General features: G+C 54.8%; 3 protein-coding genes across 8 annotated transcripts in view; 2 read left to right on the forward strand and 1 right to left on the reverse strand.

The window, feature by feature from the left end:
- Positions 1-15,325, reverse strand: part of IQCF1 (IQ motif containing F1) — a 188,640-nt gene that overhangs the window by 31,801 nt on the left and 141,514 nt on the right. The gene's annotated exons all lie outside the window — the stretch shown is intronic.
- Positions 182-6,619, forward strand: PARP3 (poly(ADP-ribose) polymerase family member 3). Of its 5 annotated transcripts, none has more exons than XM_012771469.3 (11): positions 182-627; positions 1,291-1,476; positions 1,976-2,101; positions 2,305-2,493; positions 2,683-2,815; positions 2,902-3,128; positions 3,393-3,542; positions 3,755-3,841; positions 4,080-4,257; positions 5,407-5,562; positions 6,316-6,619. In XM_012771469.3, exons 2-11 carry the CDS (start codon positions 1,297-1,299, stop codon positions 6,483-6,485), a joined length of 1,596 nt encoding a protein of 531 aa, XP_012626923.2. In that variant the 5' UTR covers positions 182-627; positions 1,291-1,296; the 3' UTR covers positions 6,486-6,619. The 5 variants fall into 5 exon arrangements, with proteins under 5 accessions (XP_012626923.2, XP_012626926.2, XP_012626921.2 ...); XM_012771472.3 differs by having other exon boundaries at positions 182-585; XM_012771467.3 differs by lacking the exon at positions 182-627 and adding an exon at positions 637-1,106.
- GPR62 (G protein-coupled receptor 62) lies at positions 13,368-15,325 on the forward strand. The gene has a single exon (XM_012771483.2). It carries the CDS (start codon positions 13,615-13,617, stop codon positions 14,704-14,706), a length of 1,092 nt encoding a protein of 363 aa, XP_012626937.1. The 5' UTR covers positions 13,368-13,614; the 3' UTR covers positions 14,707-15,325.

Genomic DNA, 15,325 nt, shown 5'->3' on the forward strand with positions numbered 1-15,325 from the left:
ACGCCCCCAAGCACCCATAGGATAGACTCTTGTGGCCTCGCCTCCTAGAGCTCCTATAGGCTCCCGCGCCAGGCTCGAGTAGGAAGCAAGTGTCTTCACAGCGCTTCCGGCCGGAGGCTGTGGCGCATGCGTCCTAGTGCTGGCCGGCTTCTAGGGAGGGTCGGACAAAAAGGGCTTTCTCTGTGTTTGCGCCCCTTGGCCGCTAGGGCGTGCCAGAGATGCGGAGTTCCGCGTTCCAGGCATGACTCCCCGTCTTGGACCAGGGCGAAAATAAACTAGCCTGGCGCGGGACAACTGGGCAGGGGGCCAGGCGGCCGTGGGGAAGGCGAGGCAGTGTCCTGGGCCCTGGGTATGTCCACATCGAGTGTTCACCCATCCGTCGGACAGGCCGCCGGACTTGCCCTGCACCATCCCCTGACTCACGCCACTGGTGGCCAAATAGCTGGATTTCTACCCCGGACCCAAGCCCGTTTGCCGGCCTCTGGCGACGGCTGGGAATTCCCTCCCTGAGTCACGCCTAAGGCTCAGAAGGTTGCTACAGGAGGCCGCAGACCTAGGACTGCCCTGTGAGGCTCACACAGCCAGGTTTGGTGGCAGTCACCTTTTCCAGGTCCCCGTTTCTCTTAGGTGAGTGTTCTAGGGCCCTGCCCAAAGCCCTGGGCAGAGCAGAGCAAGACCTGGTGGGACGTGGCTCCCTGCCCTCTGGCAGTTCAAAGCCACTGATTTGGAACCCTGGCTGACTCTGTAGAACTCGTGAGTCCATTGGGAAACGGTACTGCACCACTGGGTTCCAAGCTCTGGAGGGATACATCAGTCCCCAGGAGTCCTGCTGCTCAGAGCCGCAGGCCACCCTCCCCCATAGCTCTGGTGACTCAGCCCAGCAACCATACCAGGTCAAAGCTAGCTGGCAGACAGGGAAGAGTAGCCAGAGAGCATTCTGGACAGGGAGGAGCCCAGAAGTGGGAGGGAGAGATTCTCATTTCACTTTCCCTATCGCCTCAAGACACGCTGGAGAGCTGGAGAGGGTAGGGAGCCCGACTCTTCCTTGACCAGAGTGGGCAGAGTCCTGAACCTGCTCTGTGACTAGGGAAAGGGGCACATCTGAGGTACAGAGAGACCAGTTTGGTCTGGGGTGGGAATGGGGACCGGGCAGGCAGGGGAAGCAGTGGGAGGTCACCAAAGGGCAAACCCAGGGTGGGGCAAGTTGGTGTGCAGGCCAGGAGCTGGGGGGGCAGTGCGTGGTGATATTCGAGGGGCCACAGAGGCCTGAGGGCCCCTTCTGTGCCCCAGGACAGCATGGCTCCAAAGCGCAAGCCCTCAGTGCAGACTGAGGACCCTGAAAAGAAGAAGAAGCGGGGACCAGGGGAGGAGGACACATTTCGCTCCACCGCTGAAGCCCTCAGGGCAGCACCCACAGAGAAGCGTGTAATCCGTGTGGACTCCGGGTGTCCACTCAGGGACAACCCTGGGACCCAGGTGAGCTGCAGCCCCCGGTCGAGCCCAGAGCCTGCTTCCCTCCCACTTAGGGCTCAACGCTGGTCATGTAGCTCAAGGCCCCCACGTAAGCTCCAGGGCAAGGCCATGTTCTCCTGACCCCAGAGGTCGGGGCTGTATCCCATCACATCCAGGTAGGTCATGTCTGCCCTTCAGACCCCAGGCAGGCCTCCCCTGACCTCACTTAGGGAAGGGCTCTGACTCCCTCAGGGGCTCACCCATGTCCACTCAAATCAGCATGTCAGGGCAGAGCCAAGTCCCTCTCAGATTGCCCCATGTAGGGCACGGCTGTGTCCTTCCAGAACCCCCTACTCCCCATGCCAGGTTTAGCCATGTCCTCTCAACTGCGTCCCCTAGAGCAGAGCCATGACACCCCGAGCCCTTCCCAGTGCAGTCAGACTCCTGTCCCCATCGGAGCCCTCGAGGAGTGCAGCCAGGCACCCCGTCCAATGCCAGCGGCCTGCACCCCTCTCTGGCGCAGGTATACGAGGACTATGACTGCACTCTGAACCAGACCAACGTCGGGAGCAACAACAACAAGTTCTACATCATCCAGCTGCTCAAAGAGGGTGACCACTTCGTCTGCTGGAACCGCTGGGGCCGTGTGGTGAGTGCCCCGAGCCTCAGCCACCTGGGCCCACCTCTTCTGCTCAACACATGCTCCCCAGTGTCCCCACAAGGCCATAGCTGCTGACTGTCCCCTCTCAGCAGTGTCCATGGGCACTTAGCACAGGGCCTGGCCCAGCACAGAAGCCAACAAACATGTGGTGGGCACTGCAGTGGGCACACCCTGAAGGCTGTCGGTTGCAGGGAGAGATGGGCCAGTCGAAGATCAAACAGTTCAAAAAGCTAGAAGATGCAAAGAAAGACTTTGAGAAGAAATTTCAGGAGAAGACCAAGAACAGCTGGGCAGAGCGGGACCACTTTGTGGCCCACCCTGGAAAGTACACGCTTATCGAAGTGCAGGGAGAGGACGAGGCCCAGGAGGCTGTGGCGAAGGTGAAGCAGCCAGGGTGGGCGGCTTGGCCCTGGCTGAGGGAGGGGACTGGGTAGAGAGACCCAGCGGGTTGGGCTCTGCTACCACCCAGCTGTGCACAGACCTCCCTCTCCAGCCTGTCTAGTGCCCCGCTCTGCTGCAAGAGCGAGTGCCTGCCCAGCTGCTCCTGCCCATGTGTGCCCTATCCCCAGGTGGACGGAGGCCCCGCAAGGACTGTGGCTAAGCGGGTGCGGCCCTGCTCCCTGGACCCAGCCACACAGAAGCTCATCACCAACATCTTCAGCAAGGATATGTTCAACAATGCCATGGCCCTCATGAACCTGGGTGAGAGGGGAGGGGCCAGGCAGGGTGGCAGGGGCCCCAAGGTGGCAGGGCAACAGGGCTGTCTCCCCACTCCACTGTCCCCCCAGATGTGAAGAAGATGCCCCTGGGAAAGTTGAGCAAGCAGCAGATTGCACGGGGCTTTAAGGCCTTGGAGTCACTAGAGGAGGCCCTGAAAGACCCCATGGACGGTGGCCAAAGCCTGGAGGAGCTGTCCTCCCACTTCTATACTGTCATCCCACACAACTTCGGCCGCAGCCGACCCCCACTCATCAACTCCCCTGACATTCTACAGGCCAAGAAAGACATGCTGCTGGTGAGGGCTGGCGGGGTAGGCAGGCAGGGGGACACCAAACAGCCAGGCTGGGCAAGGGAATGAGGGACGGATGGCCCAGGCCCAGAGGGGTGGACTGTGATGGGCAGGCTGGAGGACAGGGCAGGGGAAGGCCAGGTGGATAGACCGGGTGGGGATGGACAGGCGGACAAACAGGTGGGGTGGCTGCACTACCATCACATCGGAGAGGAGAGGGGAGGCTGGAGATCAAGTGGGCAGACAAGTGGCCAGTGCCTGTCATCCTAGGTGCTGGCAGACATCGAGCTGGCCCAGACCCTGCAGGCAGCCTCTGAGGCGGAGAAGATAGTGGAGGAGGTGCCACACCCTCTGGACCGAGACTACCAGCTTCTCAAGTGCCAGCTGCAGCTGCTGGACTCTGGAGCACCTGAGTACGAGGTGGGCTGGGCCCCACAGAGGAGCCAGGCTAGCAGTGGGCACCGTCCCTCTGCCCACCTGCCTTTGGGGTGCCCAGAGGAATCCTCGTCCTCAGCCTTCCCTCCCTGTGACTCCAGGGCCTGAGGGGAGCTCTGGGACTAGGGGAACTGGAGGGGGCTTAGTGCCCAAGCCTCCCACCCTTGGTGCCCAGCTTCTGCTCCCCTCTCCCACAGGTGATTCAAACCTACTTAGAACAGACTGGCAGCAGCCACAGGCGCCCTACTCTTCAACACGTTTGGAAAGTGAACCGGGAAGGGGAGGTAAGGAGACTCACCTGACTCCTCCCCCACCACCACTCTGTCCCTCAGGGAGACACCCTTTGCTTATCTGCCCCTTGGCAAATGGCTTAGCAACTCCGACCAGTTTCTATCAGGCCGGGAGTGTGTGTGAGTGCCCAGAGGGGCCCTATGCCTTGGTCGTCCCATATGAGCAGCAGGGAGAGGTGCCTGAGCTGTGGGATGGCTATAGTCTCCCATCTCCCACCCCTCCCCTACTCAGGGAGACAGGTTCCAGGACCACTCCAAGCTGGGTAATCGGAGGCTGCTGTGGCATGGCACGAACGTGGCCGTGGTGGCTGCCATCCTCACCAGTGGGCTACGCATCATGCCACATTCTGGTGGCCGTGTTGGCAAGGGCATCTACTTTGCCTCGGAGAACAGCAAATCAGCTGGCTATGGTGAGGCACACCCCCTGGGGCAAGCCCTGGCGGGCATGGAAGCACTGAGGTGGACTGGACCCGGTCCCTGCCCATGGGAACTCACAGTGGATCCGGGAAAGGAACCCTCAAGTGGTTACAGACCAGAGTGCTCAATGGGGCATCCTGGGGCTTGAGGGGACTCAGAGGAGGCACCTGGTGGTCAGGGACAGCTTCCTGGAGGAGGCAATACAGATAAGATGAGCACACCAGCCAGACCTGGGAGGGGTCTAGCTGGTGCGCTCGTCCTATCTGTAACTGGAGGGCACAGGGAGGCTCAGGGGTGGCACTCAGCCCTCAGTCTCCCCCAGGAGATTTCAAGGCCAGGGACGGACACAGAGGCTGGGGCTGTGGCAGGCCAGGACTTCTGAGCGCTGCCTTATACTGAAGCTCAGAGCAGTGCCTAATGGGGGTGGGGGCTTTGGGGCCCTGGATGATCAAGTGGGCCTTATCCAGAGAGCAATGGAGGACCCGAGGGGACTTATCTGTAGCAGATTTCAGTGGCTGCAGCTGTGAAGAGGAAGGCAGGGGCTGGAGGCTGCAGGGAGGCCGTGCTGTGAGCCAGGCCAGATGTGATGGTAGCTGGCCCAGGGCTGTAGAGGGACTTGTAGGTGGGATGGGCAGTACATGGGAAAGGGTCAAAGGTGTCTCCAGCAACTTCTGAGTGTCTGGTCGAGGGTGACTTCCCCAGATGGGCTCCTCAGCCCAGGCTGACCCCATCATTGGAGGCCACCACCTAGCCAACCTGGAGAGCTAGGTCCAAGGCTCCATCCAAGGACAGATGGGGCTGAAGTTCTAGGATATCTGAGGATGCCGAGACCAAAGGGTCTACAGGACCAGCAGAGCAGGCCAGGGAGAAAAGCCCCCTCCACAGGTTTGGGCACTAGGAGGCCACTCCTGACCTTGGAGAGTACAGCAGAGGGTGCAGAGGCCTGGCCACAGGGAGCAGGGTGAGGTGGAAGGGAGCAGGCCAGGACGGGGGAGTGGGGAGGAGGATTACTGCTGGAGGAGAGTTAGCCTTTTCTGGGTGGGACAGCAAAGCCAGAGAGATAGCATTGCTGCAGAGAGGGCCCTGGGAGCCAGGCAGGAGGAGGGCTGAGTGCCACCCCTGAGCCTCCCTGTGCCCTCCAGTTACTGGCATGCCCTGTGGGGCCCACCACATCGGCTACATGTTCCTGGGCGAGGTTGCACTGGGCAAAGAGCACCACATCACCATGGATGAGCCCAACTTGATACATCCGCCCCCTGGCTTTGACAGTGTCATTGCCCGAGGCCACACAGAGCCTGGTGAGTTCCTAGAAGCAGGACATGCCTAAGGATAGAGATGGGGTTAAGATAGGAGACTGGGACGTTTTCAGGGAGGAGGTAAGCTGGGACAGGGCTGTGGAGAGGGACAAAGAGAAGTAGCCTTCTTCACTTTGTCATTCAACAAATATCCACTGATTCAGAAAATTGTTTTTGGGCACCCAGGAAGACTTGAAAGAGAGGCACTGTTGATTGAGCATTGAAACATGAGTAAGAGTTTCTCAGAGAGAAATGGGGGAGGATCTTCCAGACAGAAGGCCTCGGCCGTGCAGTGCTATGGCGGTGCACCAACGAGCAGGCATTGCCCATGGCAGAAGTGGAGCGGCCGGGCGCGGTGGCTCACGCCTGCAATCCCAGCTCTCTGGGAGGCCGAGGCAGGCGGATTGCTCCAGGTCAGGAGTTTGAAACCAGCCTGAGCAAGAGCGAAACCCCGTCTCTACTATAAATAGAAAGAAATTAATTGGCTAACTGATATATATAGAAAAAATTAGCTGAGCACGGTGGCGCATGCCTATAGTCCCAGCTACTTGGGAGGCTGAGGCAGTAGGATCGCTTGAGCCCAGGAGTTTGAGGTTGCTGTGAGCTAGAACGACGCTATAGCACTCTAGCCCGGGCAACAGGGCAACAGACTCTGTCTCAAAAAAAAGAAGTGGAGAGCAGAGGGAGCAGGACTTACTCGTAAGGTCAGAGACCAGTGACCTCTGGGTCACCTGTGGCCCTTGCTGTGCCCTGCAGATCCGACCCAGGACACCGAGCTGGAGCTGGATGGCCAGCGAGTAATGGTGCCCCAGGGCCGGCCCGTACCCTGCCCAGAGTTCCGCAACTCCTCGTTCTCCCAGAGCGAGTACCTCATCTACCAGGAGAGCCAGTGTTGCCTGCGATACCTGCTGGAGCTTCGCCTCTGAGCTGCCCATGCTGCCCCCCGAGTCCTGCTAGTAGAGGCTGGACCATGATCTTCCAGTCTTTCTGCCCATCTCTGGTACCGCATAGCACCCTTTCTTTTGTGTTTCCAGAATACAACACATTGTTATGAACTATAGTCACCATGTTATGCAGTAGATCTGAATTTATCCTCCTGTCCAACTGAAATTTTGTATCCTTTGACTCATATCATCCCAGCTCCTTCCCCACCAGCCCCTAGAAAGCACCACCCTACTTTCTACTTCTGAGTTCAGCATTTTTAGTTTCCACATGTAAGTGAGATCATGCAGTATTTGCGTTTCTGTGCCTGTTTCACTTAGTAATGTCCTCCAGGTTCATCCATGTTTTCAGAAGTGACAGGATTTTTTTTTTTTTTTTTTTTTTTTTTTGAGACAGAGTCTCGCTTTGTTGCCCAGGCTAGAGTGAGTGCTGTGGCATCAGCCTAGCTTACAGCAACCTCAAACTCCTGGGCTCAGGCGATCCTACTGCCTCAGCCTCCCGAGTAGCTGGGACTACAGGCATGCGCCACCATGCCCAGCTGATTTTTTCTATATATATTAGTTGGCCAATTAATTTCTTTTTTTATTTATAGTAGAGACGGGGTCTCGCTCTTGCTCAGGCTGGTTTTGAACTCCTGACCTTGAGCAATCCACCTGCCTCAGCCTCTCAGAGAGCTAGGATTACAGGCATGAGCCACTGCGCCTGGCCAGGATTTCATTTTTAAGACCTTTATTTTTTAAGGCCAAATAGTATTCCATTGTGTAAATATACTACATTTTCTTTATCAATTCATCCATTGATGGATACTTAGTTTGCTTCCACATCTTGGCTTTTGTGAATAGTGCCACAGTGAGCGTAGGCAAGCAGGTATCTCTTTAGCATACTGATTTCATATCCTTTGGCTATATGCTCACTAGTGGGATTGCTGGATCCATATCACCCCTTCTTGCCAGGCCCTCCTGTGTCCCAGACAGTGATCGCCCTTCCCTCTAATTCCAGTTAGCCCAGCCATGGCTGTGGCCCCAAAGTCTTGCCTACTAGGGTGATGGGCATGGGGGGACTTATTACTGGGAACAGGCCCAGCAGCCTACTCAAAGCTATGTGGTCACAGGGACACAGGCCAAGAGTGGGTCCAATCCCACACCCACCTAGGCTGTCCATCCTGGCCAAGAGAGGTGTGGTCAGACATGCACAGGCAGGCTTATTAAACATGGTGTTCTCTCCCCCAGCCTCTGTGCCACAACTGTGCCAGCCTGGCCTCCTTTCCCTGCATGGTGAGGCAGCGTGTGGCAGCTCCAACCCCACTCCAGGGAGCAAGCCCTCACATGGGTTGATGTGGGTCACACACACACACACCTGCCACCCTGCTCCATCACCACAGCAATCTGCCTCCTCTAATAATTGAGTCTTCAAAGACTCAAATTCTTCAACTCAGAAGTTTGTCATTTGGGGACCCACCTGGTGATTCTGTCTTTTAGCCCAGACATTGGCAGGTAATTCAAACATTCCTCGTGTCTTGGCACTACACATCCCTGTATATCTTAATCTGAACGCTGCAAACAAGGTGAGCATGTAGCAGAGGGTGCAGCTCTGTGTTCATGAAAGGAGGCTGTTTGGGCAGGAATGCCACGTATCACCCCAGGTAACCCTGTCATGAACGAGGGGCGCCATTGTTGGGGAGAAGGTCAGCATCCGGTCTAGGGTCATACGTTGCATTTAGTTGTTGTGCCTCTTTAGTCTCGTTTAATCTGAAAACATTCCTCAGCCTTTTTGTTTTCCTTTCATAACTTTGACATTCTGGACACTCTGGACAAGTGCAGGCCAGTGTCTTTATAGGATGTCTCTTAGTGTGGGTGCCTGATGCCTTGTCATGATTAGATTCAGGGATTGCCTGGGCAGGAACAGTATAAATAATGTGCCCTCAGTGAAGTCTGTCGGGAGTGGGGTGTCCCATTCTTGGTGATGATCATTAACTTTGATCACCTAATTAAGATGGTGTCTACCATGTTTCTCCACTGTAAAGCCACGAGTTCTGCCCTTTGTAATTAGTAATCTGTGGAGAGACATTATGAGGTGTGAATGTGCCATTCCTCATCTTTTACCCACTAGCTTTAATATCCGTTGATGATAATTTACCTGAAATTAATGACCTGAATCAATTTTTGGTAAGATGGTCACAAATGGTGGTTATTTTACTCTATCATTTCTTTTAAATTTATTAATATTCTCTTTTCTTTATTATCAGTATAGACTCATAGATTTTTATTTTATTCAATGGGTTATAATCTATTACTGTCATTATTTATTTTGATCCTCAAATTTTCCCAGATTTGCCCAGCAGAAGGTCCCTTCTGTGTCCCCATCATTTTTTGAGCACTTCCTTACTTTCTGGTATCACAAGATGTTCCAGGTTCATCTTGTACAAACCTGGCATCAGCCATTTCTCCAAGGAGTCCTGGTTTCCTAGAGCAGGAATTGGTATTTAGAATCCAAGATCTGGGCAGTAGATGTGTTCCTCGGTATTGGGGTGTCATTGTGTTTAGCAAAGAGAGCTGGGAAATATGTATGTAAAAATATATGTGTATATTTTTTGAGACAGAGTCTCACTCTGTTGCCTGGGCTAGAGTGCCATGGCATCAGCCTAGCTCACAGCAACCTCCAACTCCTGGGCTGAAGTGATTCTCCTGCCTCAGCCTCCCAAATGGTGGGACTACAGGCGCTCACCACCATGCCCAGCTAATATTTTGTTTCTATTTTTAGTTGGCCAGCTAATTTTTTCTATTTTTAGTAGAGAAAGGATCTTGCTCTTGGTCAGGCTGGTCTTGAACTCCTGCCCTTCAGGGATCCTGCCCACTCAGCCTCCCAGAGTAGTAAGATTACAGGCCTGAGCCACCACACCCAGCCTGTATGTAAATCAAACACCACAGAGTTCTTCCAGTCTTCCCCAATTCCATATTTCCTCAATTCTCAAACAGCAAGAACCTGGGGGTTTTTGTTTTATTTTATTTTATTTTTGAGACAGAGTCTCACTCTGTTGCCTGGGCTAGAGTGCCATGGCATCAGCTTAGCTCATAGCAACCTCAAACTCCTGGGCTCAGGCGATCTTTCTGCCTCAGCCTCGCAAGTAGCTGGGACTACAGGCATGCACCACCATGCCCGGCTAATTTTTTCTGTATATTTTAGTTGGCCAATTAATTTGTTTCTATTTTTAGTAGAGACGGGGTCTTGCTCTTGCTCAGGCTGGTTTCGAACTCCTGATGTTGAGCAATCCACCGGACTCGGCCTCCCAGAGTGCTAGGATTATAGGCATGAGCCACCGTGCCTGGCCAAGAACCCGGGTTTCCATCAACATCAATATGGTTACTTATTGCTCCATTCTACACAAAAAGGAGTTTCAGAATTGCTATACCCAAACCATTGTGACATTGTGAAAAGCAAACTTTCTAAGTAGAGGTCAGCGCTCCAGATTTATTTAATCCTTTTCTTTTTTTTCTTATCTTTTCTTTTTGTTTTGTTTTGTTTTGTTTTGTTTTTTGAGACAGGGTCTCACTCAGTTGCCGAGGCTAGAGTACAGTGACATAATTATAGCTCACTGCAGACTTGAACTCATGGGCTCCAGTGAGCTTCCTGTCTCAGCATGCTGAGTAGCTGGGACCACAGGTATACACACCATGCCCAGATAATTTTTTTATTTTTGTAGAGACAAGGTCTCATTATGTTGTCCAGGCTGGTCTCGAACTCCTGGCCTTAAGCAATCCAGCCTTGGCCTCACATAATGCTGGAATTATAGGCATGAACTACCCCATCCAGACCAGATTCATTTAATCTTATTCAAGATTCTCCTTTTGTCTTTAGACTGAAGGTCAATAGTCAAAATAATAGTTTGAATATAGGTGCAAATGTTACTTGGATCAGTTCTTTATTTCTCTTCAGTGTGGTTGTGTTATTCATTTGCAATACAGATAGGCTAGAGACCAGCAGTTACTTGTTAAAATAAAACAAAAAATGAAAAATATTTTAAATAATTTTTTAAAATAATTTTAAAAAAAGAAAAAAAACAGATAAGTTTATTTGTTTCTGTTTATATTCACTTTAGGGGATTTGCCCTTCTTTGTTAATTTATTGTTTTCAATATGTAGAACATTAACAAAGTTCAAAAAGGTCCAAACTATACAGGATGTGCTCAGAAGAGCCTCCTGTGCCCTCCACTTCATTTCTACCTGCTGGAAAAAGCCAGTTTCATTAGTTTCTGGTTTATCCTGTGTTTCTTTTGAAACTTTGCAATACACATGCATACATACACATATTACAAAGTATTTTTAATTTTTAATTTATTTTAATGGCTTTGGAGGGAGCATGCACTCTGAGACCCACCGCAGTCCTCATCCCTCTCTGTTGCCTTTCCTAGTCCACTTTTCTCACTTGCTGCTCCTACCTGGCCCTGCTGAGCTCTCCCCATATACCCTGGTAGCTCAGGGGCACCCCCAGGCTTGCAGGCCAGACTAGGCAGGGACCAAAACCTCAAAAACCCAGCTTCACCTCCTACAGGCAGATGTCCATATTCAAGTTGTAGCCATAACAGGAAGAGGTGCCTTTTGGACAGAACTCTAGGAAGCAGGTGACCTGGATTCCAAGTCACACTCAGCTGTGTGATCTGGGATACATTTCTCCCCTCTCTGGACCCCAGTTCTCTCATCTAAATAATGGAGAGTTGGACAGAGGTACTTTGAATTCCAGCACAAAATGAGTGCAACCAGGAGGTCTATGTCCTGGTCTCCACTATCTAGATCTGTACAGATGCTCACTGTGTGCATGTGATGGGTTCTGGGGGCACAGGCACAAGTGAGACCAGACAAGGCCACTGCTCTCATGCAGCTTACATTCTAGTAAAACAGGCTCTAAACAAATGCATGCATAAACATGACATAGAGCATCAGGGAAAGTGCCAGGAAGGAAACTAAAACAGGGTAAAGGGTCAGCATGGTGGAAAGGTGGAACAATTTTAGAAAAGATGGTCAATGAAAGCCTCTCTTGAGCAGAGACCTGAATGAAGTAAGAGCAAGCCAGGAACTGATCCGAGGGAAAGGTGTTCTGGCAGAAAGAACAGCAAGTGCAAAGATCCTGAAGTAGAAACTGGTTTGACAGGTAGGAGGAACAGCAAGTCAGCGCCGTGGTGGGAAGTGTGGTAGGCACGAAGGAGGAAGGTGAGCTTAGAGAGGTGAGGAGAAGGCAGATAAGGAGGCCAGCTCATGTCACAGAGGAGCTGAGATTCTATTCTGACGATAGGGAGCCCTTGGAAGAATGAAAGCAGGATCATGCCCCCATCTGATCGGTTTTTAAAGGGATCCCCTTTAGCCCACTCTGTGTGGAGAGTGGCGGTGTGCCAGCTAAGATACAGTCAGCAAAACAGAAATTACCCTAGGTATTCCAGACAAGGGGAATTTGAGGCAGGGAAAGAAGTGAACTTCCAAATGGGAGATGATGGGGCAATCCAATGATGAGCAGCAGCAGGAAGCCACTACCACCATAAGGCTGGAGGGATAATGGAAGGAAATGGTGCTCTGATGCCCAGAGGCTAGGGTCACCCGCAGGAGCTAGAGACACAGAGGGGGCTGCCTCAAGGGAGCCCCAGGCTGAGCATGAGAGGAGAAATATCCTAACTTCTTCCCTCCTCCTACCCTCCAGTCTGATGCTGATAACTTCCATTGCTGAACATGCCCAAGTCAGTTGGCAAAGGAACCTGGGAAGTACAGTTCCCAGGAGGGCAGAGTAACTCTGGGAAGGAGTGGGGAATGGGTCTGAGGGCTAACAGGCAAATGACCAGCACGAGGTGCAGGAGCAAAGAAAGCTGAAATGGCCCAGGTGAGAGGTGGTGATGGCTGGGACGAGAGTAGTGGTGTGGTGGTGAGGAATGGCTGTATTCCAGAGATCTTGGTGGACTGGATATGGGGCGATGAGAAAGGGAGACATCCTGAAATGGAGTTTTACTAGGATGGAGAAAACCCTGGGAGGAGCAGATTGTCGAGGGCTCATGAGTCATGGTTACGTTTCAGACAGAGGAGGTTTGGGGTGCCAGTTAGTCAACGTACTGAGGGAGATGTTGAAGAGGCAGCTGGATACCCAAGTCTGAGATTCAAGGAGAAGGAAGGAGCTTCAGATAGAAATGCAAGCTATCAGGGGTTTTGCCATGGGATCGGGTGACTTCACCTGGGGGCACCACTGGTTACATGGCTTTCCCTGAGTCGACCACCCTGGGGTGGGGACAGATGTCACAGACTCATTGGCCAGGGCTGGGGTTCGTGCCTAATCAGGAAAATGGAGGGTGGGAATCTTGTTCACTAAAACTGCATATCCTGAAAATTGGAGAGGTGTGGTTTGCCATTCTGTGCCACGTTAATATTAGCTGAGCACCTATTATGTGCCATGTCCTATGATTTTCCTTCACTTTTCCCAGACTCCTTTCTTTCTGAGAGAACTGGCCCTCCTGGGGGCCAGAGTATACCTAAGGCTCTCCCTGCTCCAGCTCTTGCTTCACTGGTGCCTCAGTTTCCCTCCAGTACAAGGGCTAAATAATGATTACCCTGACTGATGAGGTGTATTAGATGGGGGCCACTTCCCACCACTGGGAAAGGTAGAGCAGAGTCTGGCTGACTCCAAACCCCACACTCTAACCATCTCAGCCTGGGCTCCTGGCCATGCCTACTCTGTCCCCAGCCCCCACCGCCCAGGAGCACCCGCAGGCTCTTCCACAGCAGAGCCTCCAGCCTCCAGCTGGCAGCTGCTAGGACCCAGGGGGCTGGCGCCAGGCCCTGCCCCTCCCTTGCCAGCCCTGTGTGTCTCCAAAGGGTAACATCAGAGTGACAGCCAGTACCATCTCCGACAGGGGCTGAGTGCTGGAGCTGGGCTGGGAGAGAGCTGGCAGGCTCAGCCTTGCACACTTCATGGGGCTGGCCGAGCCCCCAAGATGATGGCAGCCTGGGTGTCGGAGTCACCCCCTGGGCAGCCAATGAGGTGAGGGGCCAGAGGAGCAAGGGACAGGTGATGGGAATCCTGGAGCTATAGACTGCACTTTGCTCTTTGCATCCCAGCACAGGGTGAAGCCTGAGCTTTCCAATGGCCAACACCACAGAGCTGAACGTCTCAGAAGTTGCGAGCTCCATCCGGTTGATCCTGGCGGCTGTCGTGGAAGTGGGGGCACTGCTGGGCAACGGCGCAGTGCTGGTCGTGGTGCTGCGCACGCCAGGACTGCGTGACGCGCTCTACCTGGTGCACCTGTGCGTCGTGGACCTGCTGGCGGCCGCCTCCATCATGCCGCTGGGCCTGGTGGCCGCGCCACCGCCCGGGCTGGGCCGCGTTCGCCTGGGACCCGCGTCGTGCCGCGCCGCGCGCTTCCTCTCCGCTGCGCTGCTGCCCGCCTGCACGCTCGGCGTGGCCGCACTTGGCCTAGCGCGCTACCGCCTCATAGTGCACCCGCTGCGGCCGGGCTCGCGGCCGCCGCCGGTGCTCGTGCTCACCACCGTGTGGGCCGCCGCCGGGCTGCTGGGCGCGCTCTCCTTGCTCGGGCCGCCGCCCGCACCGCCCCCTGCTCCGGCTCGCTGCTCCGTCCTGGCCGGGGGCCTCGGGCCCTTCCGACCGCTCTGGGCACTGCTGGCCTTCGCGCTGCCCGCCCTGCTACTGCTCGGCGCCTACGGCAGCATCTTCGTTGTGGCGCGCCGCGCTGCCCTTCGCCCCCCGCGGCCCGCGCGCGGGGCCCGGCTACGCTCCGACTCTCTGGATAGCCGCCTGTCCATCCTGCCGCCCCTCCGGCCTCACTTGCCGGGGGGCAAAGCGGCCCTGGCCCCGGGGCTGGCCGTGGGCCAATTTGCAGCCTGCTGGCTGCCTTATGGCTGCGCGTGCCTGGCGCCCGCAGCGCGGGCCGCAGAGGCGGAGGCAGCTGTCACCTGGGTAGCCTACACAGCCTTCGCGGCTCACCCCTTCCTGTATGGCCTCCTGCAGCGCCCGGTGCGCTTGGCTTTGGGCCGCCTGACCCGCCGCGCGCTGCCTCGGCCCCCGCGGGCTTGTGCTCCGCAGGCCTGGCACCCGCGGGCACTCCTGAAGTGCCTCCAGGGACACCCAGAGGGCCCTGCCTTAGGCCCTTCTGAGGCACCAGAACGGCCCCCGGAGTTGGCAGGAGGGCGGAGCCTGAGTATGCCAGGGGCCACCTGAGAGCTCTCTCCTGAGCTGGAGAAAGGAGGGTGGTATCAGAGGGGGGCCCAACCAGCCCCTGCACAGGGGCAACAGCTGCCTGCCAGGACTCCTGGCTCTGGAACGGGAGAAAGGGTGCCTGCAGCCTGGTGAGGCCCACGGCTTCTGAAAGCCAGGAATCCTGGGTTCTGGGCCCAACACTGCATGGTCTTGTGCACAGACCGACACTTCCTTAGGCCTCAGTTTTCCCGTCTGTGCACTGCACCATCTCTAAGGGCCCATCCAGCACAGATGGTTTGTGAAACTCATGGATGGGCCCCCAGGCCAAGGGAAGAGAGAAAGTGGGCAGGGCCACAGAGAAGATAGCTCTAAGGGCTCACAAAGTGATAGGCCAAGTAGAGCAGGGGCTGGGTTATAACCACAGCCGGAGGAATCAGTGGAGAGACTCAGAAGGACTTCTCTGACATCTGCGCCATGGAGAGGCTGGACAAAGCTACTGAAACTCCTCCATTTGCTTCTAAAATGCCCAGAAACAACTGGATCAGTCTGGTGCTAGAAGCAAGAGGCTGGATGACTTGACCTGCACAGGGCCCTGAGGCTCCAGAACTGGTGTGGAAGGGGCTGAGGTCCAACTGGGGTT

The sequence above is a fragment of the Microcebus murinus genome, chromosome 1 (genome assembly GCF_040939455.1).
Source record: "Microcebus murinus isolate Inina chromosome 1, M.murinus_Inina_mat1.0, whole genome shotgun sequence".
Taxonomy (NCBI): domain Eukaryota; kingdom Metazoa; phylum Chordata; class Mammalia; order Primates; family Cheirogaleidae; genus Microcebus; species Microcebus murinus.